This window comes from Martes martes (genome assembly GCF_963455335.1).
Source record: "Martes martes genome assembly, chromosome: 14".
Classification (NCBI taxonomy): domain Eukaryota; kingdom Metazoa; phylum Chordata; class Mammalia; order Carnivora; family Mustelidae; genus Martes; species Martes martes.
This window is the reverse complement of record NC_137902.1, coordinates 15981426-15999193: the sequence shown is the minus strand read 5'-3', so window position 1 is coordinate 15999193 and position 17768 is coordinate 15981426. Positions and strand designations below refer to the sequence as shown.

At 46.9% G+C, this 17768-nt stretch overlaps 2 protein-coding genes across 8 annotated transcripts in view; both read left to right on the top strand.

The window, feature by feature from the left end:
* TDRD1 (tudor domain containing 1) overlaps positions 1-1425 on the top strand; it is a gene marked incomplete at its 5' end in the record, with an annotated part of 34116 nt that extends 32691 nt beyond the window's left edge. For 5 of the 7 annotated variants that reach the window (XM_080823546.1, XM_080823544.1, XM_080823542.1 and 2 more), the window contains 3 exons: positions 47-274; positions 902-948; positions 1030-1425. In XM_080823546.1, coding sequence (XP_080679672.1) covers positions 47-274; positions 902-948; positions 1030-1122 — 368 coding nt within the window. In that variant the 3' untranslated portion in view covers positions 1123-1425. The remainder of the gene's footprint in view (positions 1-46; positions 275-901; positions 949-1029) is intronic. The other 2 variants (XM_080823545.1, XM_080823543.1) reach the window with 1 other exon arrangement.
* Positions 1426-17452: 16027 nt separating this feature from the next.
* The window catches only part of VWA2 (von Willebrand factor A domain containing 2), a gene marked incomplete at its 5' end in the record, with an annotated part of 39112 nt that continues 38796 nt past the window's right edge, over positions 17453-17768 (top strand). The window contains one exon of the mRNA XM_080822573.1: positions 17453-17504. Coding sequence (XP_080678699.1) covers positions 17453-17504 — 52 coding nt within the window. The remainder of the gene's footprint in view (positions 17505-17768) is intronic.

The following is a 17768-nucleotide window of genomic DNA, read 5'->3' as shown; positions in this document are numbered from 1 at the left end:
TCTTTTTTTAAGGGACTCGAAGATTAATATTCAGTTGTTTTCCCAGGACTAATGGAATTGAATGGAAGCTGCTCTCAATTAGTTGTAGAACTACTAAAAAATCTCATATTGAATCAGAGAGTAATGCTTTCTGTAAAAGGAGTTATCAAGAACCTCCATACAGTGTCGGTTGAGAAATGTTCTGAAAATGGAACTATCAATGTAGCTGAAAAGCTGGTGACATATGGTCTGGCAAAAAACATCACATCTAAAAAGCAAAGTGCTTTGAGTACAGGTATTTTTTCAAGTTTAATTAATGACAGACGTAAGTGTAATTAAGAACAGATGTAATCAATGTAGGTGACCTGGTTTTTCCTTACTCTCTGCGGTCACGTTCCCTTTTGTCCTCCCCCTTTGCAAATCCAGTGGCAAGGTGCGACTCACGTTGCCACCTCAGGGGACCCACTGGATAGAAGCAGGCCTCCCAGGCCAGATTTTCCTTAGCTTAGCCTCAGCAGCATTGCTGATCACATTAGTGATAACATTGATACTGAGAGCTTTAGAAATGGCTAGCATTCAGAATTATTTCCAACTCACTTTCAATCCTGAGCAAAGTGAAGAGTTTGTATTTTTGAGATTGGATCTTACAGATACCTCATAAGATGATTATTTGGCAGGCCCTCGCTTGGCCGAAGAGATAACCCCATTTTTGATAGGCAAAAGTCCTAAAATCTTGGAGATGGGGGCATTAATTGGGTAAAACCCAGTATTTAGGAAATACTAAAACCCAAATGAGAAGCTAATCGATCAAGTCTTTCATAGTTAGAACGCACACCTCAGAGGCAGAGTTGTGTACAGTCAGATTCCTCTGTTTGTTAGTTATGGTGTATGTTCTCTAATGGCTTTTTGTATTTGCTTCTAGAAAAGACCTGCAGGATGAATTGCTGTTGCACAGAGTTACAGAAACAAGTGGGTAGAATTTCCTTGAAGTGAAATTGTACTCCTTACATTTTTAGAAATGAAATAATGCTATTTTTTCTTCACCCGTAGGTTGAAAAACATGAACAGATTCTTCTCTTCCTCTTAAACAATCCAACCAATCAAAATAAATTTATTGAAATGAAAAAATTGTTAAAAAGTTAAGTAAGTTAAATTTGATGTTTTCACCACTTCTGTAACCATCAGCAGAATATCTCTAGGCATGTTGGGGTAGAACTGATGATGTGCTCTTTATTTTGTGATCTGGTGATCTGAGGTCTAGTTGTAATGTTTTTGCTCTCTTGCTGGGTTTAATTCGATCATCTTACTTTGGCTCTGCTAATGGGACCGAGTCCTGGGGTGTTCGGGGTGCAACCACTCACCTTACTGTTGTTTGGTTCTGAGCGCTCATGTTATTGATAACATGGAGGGACTTGTAAAAATTGTTGTGAGATAAAGTTTTGCCTCAAATTCTTTGTGTCTGCATGTGAATTTTTTTTTTAAGATTTTGTTTTTTTATTTGACAGACAGAGATCACAAGTATACAGAGAGGCAGGCAGAGAGGTGGGGAAGCAGTCTCTCGGCTGAGCAGAGAGACTGATGCAGGGCTTGATCCCAGGAGCCCGGGATCCTGACCTGGGCCGAAGGCAGAGGCTTACCCCCTTGAGCCACCCAGGTGCCCCAGGAAGATTTATTTATTGGAGAAAGAGAGCACACAGAAGTGGAATAGGGAGGGTCAGAGGGAGAGGGAGAGAATCTCAAGCAGACCCCCCACTGAGTGCAGAGCCCGACACAGGGCTTGATCTTAAACCCTGAGATCATGACTTGAGCCAAAACCAAGAGTCAGGCACTTAATCCAGGTGCCCCTGTTTAGCACTTTTGGTGAAGAGGTTCTAAGGGGCCAGGAATGGAAAATGGGCTGCACCGATAGTGTATTTCATTTCCAAACGAAACCTCCTCTGCTTTGGCCGTGGTGATTCTGGTGCTTACAGACCATCACTCTTGAGTTGTAAACAACAGTTCTCCTGCTGTTTTACTGTCTGGGATGCTTTGGTCCAAGATAGCGCTCAGAAAGTACTTCGTGGTCAGTAGCCAACTAGAATTTGATTGAAAAGAAATTGTCCTTCCTGCTTTGTCTAACTGATATAATTCCAGCCAAAAGCAGGGGTTCTTTTGATTTAGTTCCTCCGTGCACTCTTGTCTGAATGAGGCCTGCCTGTGAGCCCACTTGCAAGTCCTGCTCTGGACGATACTGCCCTCTGTGGGCGGGCGCAGGAGCTTGCAAGCAGGGGCATGCAGTGTGGACGCCGCCGTCTTCTAAGAAAGTACAGCTGAGTTCCGAGGGTCCCTAACACTGGAGCAACAGTTCTGAGCCTCCTGATGGGTTTTCTTTACAAGTTTTGTGTTATTTCTAATAAGGGCTGACTTACATTGTTAGTTACAACCTTTAGTCCTTGTTAACGCATTCAGTTTCAATACTGACTGCTGCCTTGTGTACTTGAGTTTAAAATCATAAATTTAAAAATTTAAAAGGTAAAATTTTAATTTAATAATAACTTCATAGACTAAGGGACATGCAATGACATGAACTTCTGGAATTTAGTTCTAGTGCCAAATCATCGTAGTTTTTATTTGTGTCTTTTTCATAAGGGTTTTGAAAATGCTCTCACAAGATGAAAGCTGGATTTTCTTTTGTTTCCACATAGGTTGAAGACCTTGCTTTAAAAAAAAACAAAAACACTTGATTTATTTTATTTTTTTTTAAAGATTTTATTTATTTGACAGAGAGAGATCACAAGTAAGCAGAGAAAGAGAGAGAGAGAGAGAGGGAGAGAGGGAAGCAGGCTCCCCGCTGAGCAGAGAGCCAGATGCGGGACTCGATCCCAGGACCCTGGGATCATGACCCGAGCCGAAGGCAGCGGCTTAACCCACTGAGCCACCCAGGTGCCCCCAAAAACACTTGATTTAAAGCGTAGTAGTTGAACTAGCATTTCCTTTACTGTGGGAATACATATTTTATCCACATTTTAAAATATAGCAAAACACCGTATATATTATTTTAAAAGCATTTGAACATCTAGTCTCATGTTCGATCATTACAATACCCCTGAGAAGAAAGCAGACCCCATTTTATAGATGAGGCTGACACTCTGAGAGGTTGCACGGCTGCACCAGATCTCTCTCTCTCTCTCTCTCTCTCTCTCTCATCCCCTGCCCCCCCCACCACAGGGAACCAGCTCTTGGACCCCACGCTGTTCTCTCTCTGCTACAGTGTCCTTAGATCAGTTCTGGAAGGCATGGAACCCCAAGGGGTTATATTAGAAAAAATGACATTGTTGTTTAAGCATACTTGCTTCATTTTGGTGAAAGTGTAGTTGAATATGTACCCTCTTAAATTGTTCTTCCTGGATACAGAGAAAATACGTTTCAAATGTAAGTGTTCGGTCTCTCCTGGAGAAATCTGTTAACCATAAAATGGCCCCACTAAGAGTGCTGTGGTGATGACAACAGAAAGCTGTTACCTGGGGCTCAGACGTGATAAACAAGTACTTCGGCACACATGTTAATAGAACGTTTTCCATCTGAAGGAGAGTGCACGGTGTTTCACAGTCAGCGAGGGGAGTACAAATGGTTGTAGCTAACTCGCGTGCGTAGCTCTTGGGGGGGTGAATTACGTGAACGTGTTACTCTCAGTTAAAAGTGTCTGTTGGGTTTGCTTGCACTTAAGATAGTAAGAACTATAGCGACAAAGTTTGTAAATAAGGCATAATGGGGTTGATTCTTCTCTTTCAGAAGCAGTCTCTCTCGGAGATGGTCACTTAGGAGAAAGACCTCGAAGGCCGGCCTTCCAACACGGCCTTTTGAGGCTTTGATCGGCGGCGTTGTCTCCCAAGCCGCCACTCTTGTTTGCTAGCCGCTCTCCTGTTAGGTTGGGCGGTTTGATTTTTCCCTCTGAGTTCTTCCTCCCAAATAAATAAGTTTTGCATGAAAGTTTTATACCACATTCATGGGGGATATTGGGAAGCGATACACGGGGGCTTTCTACTGTATATATAAATTTTCAGGACTTAAAGGTACTGAAGAAAATATGGCTCCATGTTACTAGCAGATAAATCTAGTCGACAGATTTTTTTTTTTTAATTTTTCTCTGTTTGAAAAGCTTCATAATAAAATGTGCCCTCTCGCTGTCCTTGTCTGCCTCTTTCACTTAATAAATGCGCTTTGGCTTGTTGTTCCTTCAGTCCTGGTTCTTCTTCTCCTGCCCACTCTGAGCTCATCAGCTTCTTTCTCTCCATCCTGACTCGGATCTCTTTTCCTTTGGCCTTTGGGCACGAGGTCTGTCTTTGGGCTCTCAGCCACTCCAAGGGGCAAGGAACTTTCTCTTTTCTGCTCCTGCCATCCATACACTTCCAAATCTGTAGCCACTTAGACTTTGTTATTGTAGGTAGAATCTACATTTCCTGAAATACAAGTACAGTTAACAATGAAGTTAGAGTATGTAATTTTCTTTTTTTATTTTTTAGATTTTATTTATTTGCCAGAGTGGTAGCGAGCAGAAGTACGCAGAGCAGCAGGGAGAGGGAGAAGCAGGCTCTCTGCTGAGCAGGGAGCCTGATGCGGGGCTGGATCCCCGGATCGTGGGATCGTGACCTGAGCCGAAGGCAGACGCTTAACTGACTGAGCCACCTAGGCACCCCTAGAGTATGTAATTTTCTTGAAACACATAAAGTAATCTTAGTTTCCACTAAACTCACGTGCAGAATCATGGACCAATTGACTTTCCTGCTAACCTGTAAATTTCTGTTTGGGAATTCTTCCATGATTTAAGTATCAGACTCTGATAAACCTAAGTTGTCACAAACTCAAAGAAGAAAATACTTTTTTTTTTCTTTTTTGCTTTTACTGGTAACATGTCAGCCAGATTATATGGAATTTTTCCTCATGTAAAAAGTTGTTCAAATATTGATGCACTTTTATTCAATGATCGTGTACTCTGTTTTGCTCAAAATCCTTTCACTTTTTCAGCCTTGTGTTCTCATGGCCATTGTTTTGATAACTTCCTTTTCTTACCTGTACATACAGGGAGCAGTGGATGCTTAATTTGTACATTCTCAGTTTAATTCCAGCCATCATGAAAATGTAGGTGAAAACTATGGAATCACAAAATTGGCCTTTTTGTTGTGGAATATTAGAGAAGCAAGTCAAAGAACATCTTAAAGGGGCACCTGGGTGGCTAAGTGGGTTAAGCCTCTGCCTTCGGCTCAGGTCATGATCTCAGGGTCCTGGGATCGAGTCCCGCATCGGGCTCTCTGCTCGGCGGGGAGCCTGCTTACCCCACTCTTTCTCTGCCTGCCTCTCTGCCTACATGTGATCTCTGTCTGTCAAATAAATAAATAAAATCTTAAAAAAAAAAAACTTTAAAAAAAAATCTAAGTCACAGTTTCTCAGATTCCAAGGTTTTATATGCTCCTGGAAATTTGAATACAAGAAGTTTAATTAAATGGATTCAGTATGATTTGGTGGTTCAGTGCTTTGTCTTGTCCCCCAGAAGAGACAAATGCTATTTGTAACACTAGTTTCACAAGTAGAGATCTGGATTAGTTTTATATAATCCTCTACTGGGCCTACTTTAATTAGCATTAATTAACATTCAAGTGTTTATCGACCTCTCTCTACTTGCCTGGGATCGACGTAGGTGTGCTGTGTTTGTTCATTAGGGTCATGAACGATCTGTCACACCTGCTGGTGTTGGTGTTCGGTTTCCCTCGATATATGTAGTTCAGTCAGATAAGTACAATATAGCTGAAGCTGTATAACCAAACAAACCATCCCTTGGCAGACGCTATGTAAATATTGAGAGAAAGGTGTGTGTGGAGGTATATTCGATATGCCTTTTCTTTTAGTTGGAGTCTTCTGCCTGGGGCAGCTAGAAATGTGAAAGTCACAGAACTGTGAGTCAGCGTCATAAATATGCTGAACTTGAGCTCTCCTGCTGTACAGTAAGCGCTCCAGAAAACCAGGAGACAAGGATCCTTATCTGCAGGGCCGTAAACCGATTCCAGGAGAGGAATTCAGTGGTTATGAGGCTTGCTACTGGGCGGCTGGCAGCCCAGAGCAGGAAACCATTAGTGTAACTGCTGGGCTCATCACTGACACAGCTCCTGCCAGGACTGGGCAAACTCTTCCCCTATGGGTCAGGCAGAGAGTAGCCCGGAGGCTGCTCACCAGAGTGTGTGGTTCTGTAGCTGGTCAGGATTCTCAAGGACGGCTTTTGCTTTGTTTTTCCGGGTAAAAGGAATTAGAGGGCAGCCTGCAATTCCACACACGCAGTTAAGAGTCCTAGGGTGATTTTACCAAAATGAAAGCGAGGCTGGTTAGAGTAAGACGACCGCATGTCTGTACAGGGCGGGAGCAGCAGAGGCTCACCCAACGATCTGCTGATGGGTTTTCTGCTGCCCTGAATGCTGTTCAAGTTCCCGCTTAGGCACTGCTGTCCATCTTCCCTAGGAAGCCTCTCCAACCTCAGCTGTAGCTTTCAAAGAACCTGAAACTGATTTCATTGAAGATTTGAGCTGCCCAGCCTCAGCCACTTTCCTGCACTTTCCTTTGTACCTTGATACCCTGAGGTGATGCCACTTTTAAGACCTTATGGTGATAAGCCTTCCAGGAAGTGAGGCAGACTGAGGCTTATAAGTCAGAAGCCCTCCTGCCCCCAAGGGTATGCCGAGATTCAACCAACACAGTAAGGCAGTCTTCCAGGTGTGAAAACTGAAGCTACAAAATTTGGTAGTATGGGCAGTTTGAAGGAGGAGAGTGCTTACAGTTTTGGCTGTTCAAATGACTGAAGGATGTTACCCAAGCCCTTGCCTTTGGTGACATTCCATATTTCCTTGATTCAGCCAGAAAGCATCACATTTCCCAAAAGCAAATCCAATAACCTTGTGTGTGAGTCTTCCGACTATCTAAAGGAGTTGGGGTGTGTGCTTTAACCTTTAGAGCAGTTGGCACCTACCCCAAAACTAAGGGTCTTTCGCTTTGAGATGCAGCATTTCCATTCCTCATGTCCCCCTGCACAACTTTGTTCTCTCACTGCCTTGCCTCCATGGTTTTTGCTCTGGCTTAATGTGCCGCCTACGGAGCACTTGAGAATCAGGCCCTTTCCCTCTCCGATGGTTTCTTGGCCATTTTAATACCCACTGTTCTTTGCTTTCTCAAGGTTCTGGGAAGTTCCCATTTGCAGCTCTATAACCTATTCTCCATTGGGTCTTTTCATACATGTTCTGCCTTGCTTTCATCATTTGGGGGGCTAGGTGCAAAGAATTTGGGGCTTCCATAGGTTTGGGAACCATTGCACTCACGAACCTTTAATTTTGTAGGCCAGGAAACCAGGCAAACATTAAGCATCACAAAGCCAGTAGGTAACAGAGCTGGATCCGGAACCCCAGATTCCCTCACTTCCAAAGAGGGGGTCATTCCACAACACCAGGTGTCACCTGCTATGTATCGCTGAGTGCTGATGTCCCCAGTTAATCTCTGCATGAAACTTCTAGTCTTCATGCCTTGTGTGTTCCCGGAGACATGCTGTATAGGGCAGCTCATGCTGAGAAAGGGCACTTGTGCATAGAGCTAGCAAGCCTTGGGGCTACAAAGATGAAGAAGGTTAAGTGTTTGAAGGCAAGGAGCTCACAGACTCTTTGGGATGATGGTCGTTCATAATGCCTTTATTTTTTAAATGTCCAGAAATCTTCACAAAGGAGGGTTTGCTGTGGATGACAGAAGTAGCTGCCCAGCTTCTCTTTGTGTAAAAAACCTCCACCCCTTCCACTCTCCATAGCCTGGGCCACCTGCCTTTCCCTCTTCCCTGCATGCACTTCTGCTAGATCTGATAGGCATCTAGGGCAAACTATACTTTGATGTGAAGGAGTTTGAAGCAACCGGTATCTCCACCAGTACTTAGAGTTTTCGTCCTTTACTTCTTAACCATGGAATGAAAATGTGAAACGCCCCCTCCAGTTAAAGCCATCAAACTGTCAGGAACATCCAGAATTAAAATCTGACTTAGATGTCTAAGGTAAACCTGGTTTGGTAAAGGTTTGCTGGTAAATATTAGCTTAGCAAACAATCACAACAGGTGGGGGAGAGGGCTGTCCGCTGAGAAATTTCCACTTTTGGCAGGACTTGTTCTGCCCTTCTCAAAACGTCTGGAGTGACACAGGCCACTCACCACATGTGGCTATTGGACGCTTAAAATGTGGCTAGTCCAAACTGAGATGTGCTAAACACGTAAAACAGGATTCTGAAGACTTTGTATAAAATATCTTTTACGCTGGTTACACAAGATATTTGTTACACAAGATCTGCTGGGCTAATAAGTTTACCTGTTCCATTTTTTTTTAAAAGATTTTATTTATTTATTTGACAGAGCATCATCACAAGCAGGCAGAGAGGCAGGCAGAGAGAGAGAGAGGGAAGCAGGCTCCCCACTGAGCAGAGAGCCCGACGCAGGGCTTGGTTCCAGGACCATGGGATCACAACCAGAGCCAAAGGCAGAGGCCTTAACCCACTGAGCCACCCAGGCACCCCTGTTCTTTCCACTTCTTAAATGTGGCTTCTGGAACATTTAAAATGAGATTTTTGGCTTGCATTACATTTGAGACCATGTGCATTCCGATGTATAGAGGAACCCCCCCCCCCAGCCGCCATTCTGCCAAGTATTTAGACCTGCTGCTAAGTTCCCTGACACAGGTGCTCCTGCATTGCTAATGCGCTACGTTTTTACAGTAGGGTTCTCAGTAAGTGTTACTGGAAGGAATTAGGTGAAAAATGAGTCTCTTCTCCCCCATTTCTTTGAAGGTTGCAACATTTACTTACCACAGGTCACTTTCACTGGAAACTTAATATTGGGAATGTTGGAAACCAACCCAGAATCAGAAAAAGTGAAATGTTTTTAGAATTTATTTTAGAGGTTTTGAGAGTGAGAGCAGTTGGAGAGGGAGAAGCAGGCTCCCTTCTGAGAAGGACCCTGGGATCATGACCTGAACCAAAGGCAGCCTCTTAACCAACTGAGTTACCCAGGTGCCTAGAATTTTTTTAAAAAGGAAAAACGGCACCTGAGTGGCTCAGTCGTTGGGTGTCTGCCTTGGGCTCAGGTCATATCTCACAGTCCTAGAATCAAGCCTTGTGTGGAGTTCCCTGCTCGGCCGGAAGCCTGCTTCTCCCTCTCCCACTCCCCCTGCTTGTGTTACCTCTCTCACTGTCTCTCCAATAAAACCCTAACCAAAAAAGGGGGCGGGGGAGGGAAAGCATAAAAAAGTTAGTCCTCAGGACTGACATTTTTAAGAATAATGGGGGAAGAGGTATGGAAAAGAGGAAACAGGTTGCTCTTCCTGGAGGGCAGTTTGACAATACATATAAAAAGCCTTAAATTGCATGTATCCTATATTCCAGGAATTTACTTTTTTTGCCATTTAGTCCAATTAAGTAGACAAAAGCCGAAATATCTAATTGCATGATTAAAAGTTAATGTTCCAACAAGAGGTTAAATACACTAGAACGTTAAGTAGTGGCTGAAAACATTAGATGTTCAAGAAGAGAAAAGCTGGTTATGTTACAGTATGTATGGACTGAACTGAAAATGTAAACTTTTATGTAAACTTACTGGAAGAGCAGACACCATAATGATAGCAGTGATTACCTCTGGGCAGTGGAATAGGTGTGGTTCTGCAAGTTCCTTACTGGCATTTTCTTTTTCTGCAATGAGAACCCTTTAGTGACGAAGTATGAAAACTACAGATGATGGGGCGCCTGGGTGGCTCAGTGGGTTACAGCCTCTGCCTTCAGCTCGGCTCATGATCCCAGGATCCTGGAATCGAGCGCCACTCGGGCCTCTATGCTCTGCAGGGAGACTGCTTCCCTCTCTCTGCCTGCCTCTCTGCCTGCTTGTGATCTCTCTCTGTCAAATAAATAAATAGGATCTTAGAGGAAAAAAAAACAAAACACTACAGATGATGTAGGAATAGCCAACATTTATTTAACACTTACTGTTTATAAGCATTGTACCCTTTTGTTTGCTGGCGTCTGATTTTTAAAAATCCAGCACCTGCTAGGCTTAACCGAGGACGCTGGCCAGAGAGGCGTGCGTATTACCTCCCACCTGCAATAGCCCAGGCAGGTAAACGGCCATTGCCATGACAAATAGAATTGGTGCCAAAGTCAACATTTTCGCGTGGGTCTGAGCCATAAATCCTGCGGAGTCGACAGCGGGTGGCACAGTGCTCCCCGCTCCACCGCTGGGAGACCCGGAGACCCGCGCAGAAGTAAGTACTTTTATTTGCCCCCCCAGGCCAACGCGGTGTTCAAAACACGCGAGAAGGGATGCGGGCCCAGGTCCCAGAAGCGCCTGATGCACCTCCCACGGCCCGCGCCGCGCTCGCCGCCTCCCTTTGGTGAAGCTACAGGTGTCCCACGTGGCTCCCACCCCGGGCGCCCCTCCTGCGGGCCTGCAGCGCCCCCTGGCCCGAGCCGAGCCCGAGGGCCAGCACAGCGGCCTCGGCTCCCGCGTCCCGCCGCGCTCGTCCCGGTGAGTCCGAGCTCGGAGCCCGCGCGCCCCGGGCCCCGCCGGCGGCCTCGGAAGGGGCGCCGGTTACCTGCTCGCGCTCTCGAGGTGGGGATGCTCGGCTCCCGGCCGTCCCTCCCAGCCGCGCTGACCCGGTGCTGCCCCGCGTGGACGCGGCGGCCGGGCGGCGTTGCGGGCTTTGTTCGGCTTTGTTTGCGCCGCACCTGAGCTCGGCCGCGAGGCCCGCGCGCAGCTCCGGGAAGCCGGCGTCCCGGGGAAGAGCGCACCTGGCGTGCGCCTCCTCCCGGCTCCCGCCAGCCGCCCCGGCAGAGCCGGCACCGGGTCTTGGGACGGGGCGTGCGGCGGGCCCAAGAGCGGGCTCTCCCTTGGGTCCCCGGCACGGGGTCGCAGAACCGAGGGTCGCGGAGCAGAGGTAAGGGAACAGGGCTCGGCGGCTGTGGGTGGAGGAGGAGAACCACGTTTTAAAGCCGACCTCCTTGGCACGGTTGCAGTCTCTTAACCTGGAGACTTCGGAAGGGGACTGGTCTTTTTATTTTTTTTATTATTTTTTTTAGGATTTTTTTTTTTTTAATTTGTCAGAGATCACAAGTAGGCAGAGAGGCAGACAGAGAGAGAGAGAGAGGGAAGCAGGCTCCCCGCTGAGCAGAGAGCCCGATGCGGGACTCGATCCCAGGACCCTGAGATCATGACCTGAGCCGAAGACAGCGGCTTAACCCACTGAGCCACCCAGGCGCTCCGGGACTGGTCTTTTTAATAAAGGCTTCGGGGACATGCCTAGGCTTGCCCCCCACCCCTGCCCACCGCCTTTTTCAGGGCATATGCTGGTATTAAGGTGACTTCTGTGCAATTTTCTCAGCAGTGAGGTGTCCCCCGCGAAGCCTCTGCCGGCAGAACCCTAGAAGGGCCCGTTGCCTCCAGACTTGCCCCTGGGCAATGGGAAGTCTAGGGGTATTTGTGTTGGTTTTACATACTGGGACCCCCCACCCCATCTGCTTCCTCCATTTCTCCTTCTGGGGGACTGCACACTTGGCCACCACCTGGGACAGTACATGGAAGGGTCTCAGAATTGCACCTTTGAAACTTGCCAGGTGGCATTGATTTAAAACATGGTGGGCACCCAGGCAGGAAAGAAGGGAGGTGGCACCTTCCTACCCGGGTGGTATCTGTGGCTCTCCAGCCAAGGAGGGCTTTTCCCTATTTCCTTCCCCCCAGTAGGCTCTGGTCCTCTGAAATGAATCACAGATGCCCATGTTTTTACCGGTGAGGAAACAGACCTAGAGAGGGTAGAAGAATGCCCCAAGGGCGAATGAGAGAGCCCCTAGGAACACAGATTCCTGGGTTTTTAATGAGCTGGATAAATGGCACAGTCATTAATTGGCAAGTGATGACATTAGGGATAAATGGGTAAAATTACAAGAGCATTTTATTACTGATGCTCTCGTCTTGTGTGTATCTTACAGAGTATTTTCATTGTATTCCCAATACCTGACAGGGTGCTGGGCACAGAGCAGATACTTACTAGTTTTTGTTGAATAAATGAAATTTCATGTAATTATATCATTGGAAGCTTCCGTAACATTGTGAGGGGTTTTAGAGCAGTGGTCCTCGAACTTTTGTACTTCTGCATGTCACAGATCCGTTTAAAAAAGTTTGCATCAAGAGTGTAACCAAATTTTTAAATTTTCTCCCAACTTTTGATTTTATCTCACAAGAATTTTCTTTCCTTTATTTTTTTGCAAATAAATCCCTCCCATCATCCCCAAGGCTAGTGGAGGTCTCTTGGGGATGCTACACAAGGCGGGGTGTGTGTGTGTGTATCCTACCCGAGCTTCTGCATCAGGCCTGCTCCCTGGGACAGCTGAATGCACTTGAGGTCCCTTTCTTCCATTTACCCTTCAACTTGTAAACGGCTCCAGGTCTCTTTTCCCACCCACAGAATTACCGGCTGGCCTGCCCTCAGTATGGTTACTGTCCCGGATCCCTCCTTTTCTTTCCTGATCCCGAGTCCCTCCTCTTCACTGGGATTTCCCTGCTCTCCACATAGGGAACTTTGCCCTCACTCAGAGCACTTTTGTATTGTGGTCTCACGTGATCCCGGCATCAACCTTTTCAGGTAAATAGGATGGGTGATGTCACCCTCATTTTTGACGGAAGGAAATTGAAAGACTGAAAAGAAGGGATTTACTGAGAGGCTCATCCATGGGCTTCACAAGGTGCCATTGCTCTTTGACCTTGGGCCCCACCTTCTGCGAGACCATTTTTCTCATGTAGAAAAGTAGAAATGATCGTGTCTGCTCTGTGGGTGTTAAATGAAATTAACTTATTAAATGTAATAATTCTTTAACATTGTATGTTTAGAAAGTGACCATTAGGAGGGATGTTCACATACTATTTCACTGGATCCGTACAATACTGCCTGAGTTCCCGAGTTTGTGAAACAGATTCACCCCAGGTGCTAGATGAATGACCCTGAGACAGGGGGAGCTGTTGTTTGCAGAGTCACCCAGGTGGTCAGAAGCAGAACTAGTCCGGAATTCTGTCTCTGGACTTCCAGTCCTGTGTGGATTCTCTTTTACTTCTGTGTCCCAGAGTCCAAAGAACTTGGGTCCTATATAATTTAAATAAGGGATTTTCAAATATCGTCAGAACAAACATCAAAATCCCTCTTGGCTAAGAATGTCTCTTAGCGGGTGTGGCAAGAGTGGGAAGCCCTGAGTTTCATCCCACCTGACCGGAGAATCCGTACAGCACATTGGTCCTCCCCTGGTGCTGACTTCTGTTTCTCAGACTGTTGGGTTCTAACAATCTGTGGTTTTTTTTAGAGGGAGCCTGACTTTCCCTGAGCAGTTTTTAAAACACTTTCCCTGCCCTATCAAGCTAGAAACGTGTGGTCCACTTCCCTGGGCCTGAACCAAGTGTTTTGCCAAAAGGCCAAGGAAGGTGACTGTTACAGTGAAAGACACCAAGGGCTTCCTGGCTCCAGGCTTTTGCCTCCGATTTTAAAGTCTTCCTGTTCAGGTGTTGCCTGTTCTTGTAAAGGGCTCAGATTTCCATCCCGCTGTTTGAGAGGAGCCTGCCAAGGGCTAATCTAATTAATATTTAGGGTTGGCATTGCATTTTGTAAGGAGGTAGAAGGGGTTTCCTTTTTCATTTCAAACTTATTTCCCATCATAGAGGAGAAGGCCGGCTTTGTCCTGCAAAACTGCCTCCAGCTCTTGCCAGTCCGGCCCTTTGTTTTCAAAAAGTAGCCTTGTTTTGGCCTCCGCTTCTTCCTGTGTCATGGCCAGTGTCATCCCAGGATTTCGCGGAGCCCTGCGGCCGGCTTCCCTCGCCGGCTGTCCCCGGTGCTGCAGGTGCTGCGTGGCACCAGAAGATGGAGGGGGAGTGGTGAAGAGCAGCTGAGTCCATGTGTGAGCGCCCCGGGAGCCCGAAATAACGTGGGCTTAGCGTGGGTAACGGAACAGAAAGGAACAAATGACGAGGGAGGTGTTTGCGACGGAAAAGACTTGACGGGGCTTACCCGGGATGGAAGGATCCGTTTCTGCCTGGGGATGTAGACCACTCCTGACTACTTTGCTCAAGAATGCGGGGAGTTCTGGAAATCTTCTCATGTTAGGTGCTGAGTGTGGGAGTTGCTGGCAGGTATTAGCTTGTGGAAAACTGCCAAAGGGTACATTCGGGTGGCAGGTTTTTAATTACGCTTCTGTTTCTTTACCTTAATCTGCCAGGATCAAGAAGGGGATGGGTGGAGCAGATCACTGGGAGGCTCGACGGAGTCGGATCCACTGATTAGCTGTGTCACCTGCGGCAAAACAACTTTTCCGTGCCTCGGTTTTCTCATCTGTAAAATGGGGAAAACGTAGTCACTGGCTGACTGGGAGATCAAGACGGGGAAGACTGTACAGACCCTGGTATCAGGCATACAGTGTATTTACCGCTCACTGGATGGTGGTAGCTGTTGTATTTTTACTATGCAGTTCATCCTTTTTTAAAAAAGTTTTTAGATGCAGGGTTGTATTTAGAATGTGGAATTAGTACTGCAAGCAGGTTTTGGTGTGGGTGTGGGGGGAGACTGAAAGTTTGAGATAACGGGTGGGGACAGACAGCAGCGAGTGCTGTTACTACTTCACCAGCACCGAAGTAACATTCATTTCCTTTCTCTCGGCATGAAAGAGAATGCAGGGAGTGTAGTGAGCACAGGGACTCATCTGGAAGTCGGCGTGGTGGTGGTCAGTGTAGCCAGGAAGCTCACATCTCGCCTCCTGTGTGCCAGACCCGTGCGGGCGGCTGGGGCTCCAGCAGGGACCAAGACTCCGTCCCTGAGGCTTTTGCCACGGGGCCAGCGAGATAAACCCATCAGCAGACGGTTCTGGCGTGGGCTGTGTGATGAGGCAGGCCGAGCTCTGGGCACAGGGGAGGGAAGTGCTGCTGAGAGCCAGGAGCAGCTGGTCTACACACTTAGCAGGAGGTGATCGACTTCTTGCACGGATTTGCAGATTGCCAACATAAATTTTAATGAGCAGAAATTTAGAAGAGTCTGGAAGACAGTCACCTGGGCATGCAGAGGCACATAAGAGAGCAAGGCGAAGTTGCTTTCATTTGTCTCATAGCAGAGGGAGGGAACCCCCTGTTTCCTGAGTGCCTTACTAGGCAGCAGGAACCTGCTGTACTTCCTTCCACTGTGTCCTCATGGCAGCCTGGGGAGGCTGCTAGAATCCTACTTTTATTTAAAAAAAAAAAAAAAATAAGCCCCGGAGTCCTGCACGTGCCCAGGGTCAGAAGCTGTGAACTGCCCCCCTGTCCCCGTGCCTTGCCCCTTCCTGGCTCCCAGGAGCAGGTGGGAACCCGTCCTTCATCTGTTGTACGGACCAAAAGGAAAGAAAAGGTGCCTTTGGGAGAAAGGAAGGTCTGTCTTGCTGGCATGTGTTGGGCTGGAAACTAACAGGAGCCATGTCGGCCCCGCCAGGCCGTGTCCTCTCTGTCCATCTTCCCCTCTGCAAAACCTCTTGACCTTCTCACTCTTGTGATATTCACTCCCCACTGGCCACTTAGGTTAGGTTAGGTCATTTGAGGCACAGAGACCCTCATTTTAGACTTTCCTGCAAAAGCATCTGTATTTCTTGGGGAACTCCAGATTTCCAAGGGGGCCCTTGCTTGCAGCCTACTCAGAATCCTCTGAATGAGGAGTCACCTTCTGTTTCGTTGATGCAGCTGGGAGATGTGCGTCCCAGCCTCGCAGCGAGAAGTGGAGGGTGTCTGATGACAGAACTCGTTTCAGTGCCGGTTACGTTAAAGACCCTTCTGTGAGCTGCTGAGGATGAGCGGGAAACTCCCACCCTGCATTGTGGAGACGTGGGGGTCCAAAGACCCAAGATACATAAACGAGAACTTGGCCCTCCTGCCTCGTCCTCCATGTTCTTAGCTGCTGGAGAGCGCTGTTTACTTAAGACGTTACAGGGACTTTCTGATTTGGGTGCATGAGGCAGAAGTGAGGTTCTCTGTCCTGGGCTGCCCCGTTGGGTACCCCACGCTGTGACCGACCACCTTGTCCTCTGCTCTCTTCTCTGGAACCTGGCGGGGGCGGCGGGGCGTACCCTACAGTGGTTTCCTTTCCATATCTCTGCCTGGGATTTTCTCTTCGGAATTGTCTCCTGAGTGAGTGTCAGCATTGTGTGTTTAATGGAAGGAAACTTGAGTAAGACCTACCTGTGGCCACTTTTTTTTTTTTTTTTTGATGGGCAGGTTTAATGTGAAGGATAAGACCTTGAATGAGTATGGGAACCTCCAAGGCAAAAAATTGAATTTCTAGAACCTGTTGTTCAGATATTTTTTAATTTCTCCCTGCTAAATTGTACTGGGGAAAAAAAATCTATCAATTTCATTCTATATGATCCTTTTCTCCTTATACTACTTGCAGGTATACTCGCTAAAGTGTAAGACCGTCTGAATTGTACAGCATGTCTTTGTGGTTGAAAAGATAATGAAGGATCCATTTCCTGGGCCTCATGGCTAAAATAAGATGTCTCATGAATGTGCTCTTATAGAATGAAAGTTATAGTCTATCGTTCTTACTAAAAGCTTTTACTCTCCTCTCTTATTTTCCTCAGAAATTGTTATCAGGCCCCATGGAACTGAATCTTACCTGTACTATAAACATGATTGGGCAATAATAATTTTTAAAAATCCCCTTTGTTTCTTCTTCAGCCATATAACTTTTTAAATTTTTTTTTAATTTTTAAAGATTTGATTTATTTATTTGACGCAGAGATAGTGAGAGCAGGAACACAAGCAGGGGGAAGGGCAGAGGGAGAGCAAGAACCAGGCTTCCCCGCCAAGCAGGGAGCCCGAAGTGGGGCTTGATCCCAGGACCCTGAGATCATGACCTGAGCTGAAGGCAGATGCTTCACTGGCTGAGCCACCCAGGCGCCCAGCCACATTACTTTTTATAATTTAGAAAGTGTAGGCTTTGAGACCTTGCTAGAAGGTTTCAGAAAATGAGGACATTGGAAATCAAATCTTCAATCTCTCTGATTCTAACTCCTCATAAGAAACAGGCGTTGAGAGGGAGGGACTTTACACAAGGTCATGGGCTGGTCAGGGGCTGGCCAGGCTAGGACCCAGGACTCAACCTTGGGTACAGCATACCTTCCCGGAGTCTGTGAAGGAGCTTCGGGTGTGGGAGGATAGGTGTCTGCGAAAGATGTTAGACCATCCTTTGAAACAAAATCATTGGAGCAAAGTCTCCGATGGGTCTTTTCCAGGCTAATACAGTTAGTGTGGCAAGGAGGAGCCTCTAGGGTCATCTTTGTGTCCTTGAAAAGGCTGAGTAGTTGTATTCTCGTTTGGGGGTGACCTGGGGAGTGCACAGAGCTAATTGCTGATGCTTTTTTTCCTGTCCTGCCCTGTAGGTATATCAACATGCCCTCTTTCCTGTTGCTGGAAGTTCTCTTCATTTTCCTATTTTCTGGAGGTAAGCTTTTTTGGTCAGGAGTAAGGTGTTGAGGGGTTTGGTTTGCTTCACATCCTGTCGATTTTGACTTCTAAAGGCCTCTCAAATACATCTGCAACTCTCTGCTCCACGGCCACCTGCCTAGTGTGAGCCCCATCATCTTGTGCTTGGACCACTGCAGTAGTCTCCCAATTGGTCTCCCTGGTTCCACCTGGTTCTGCTCCACACCACTGTGCACAGAATAGTCATTTCAAAATGTAAATCTAGGGTACTGGGTGGCTCAGT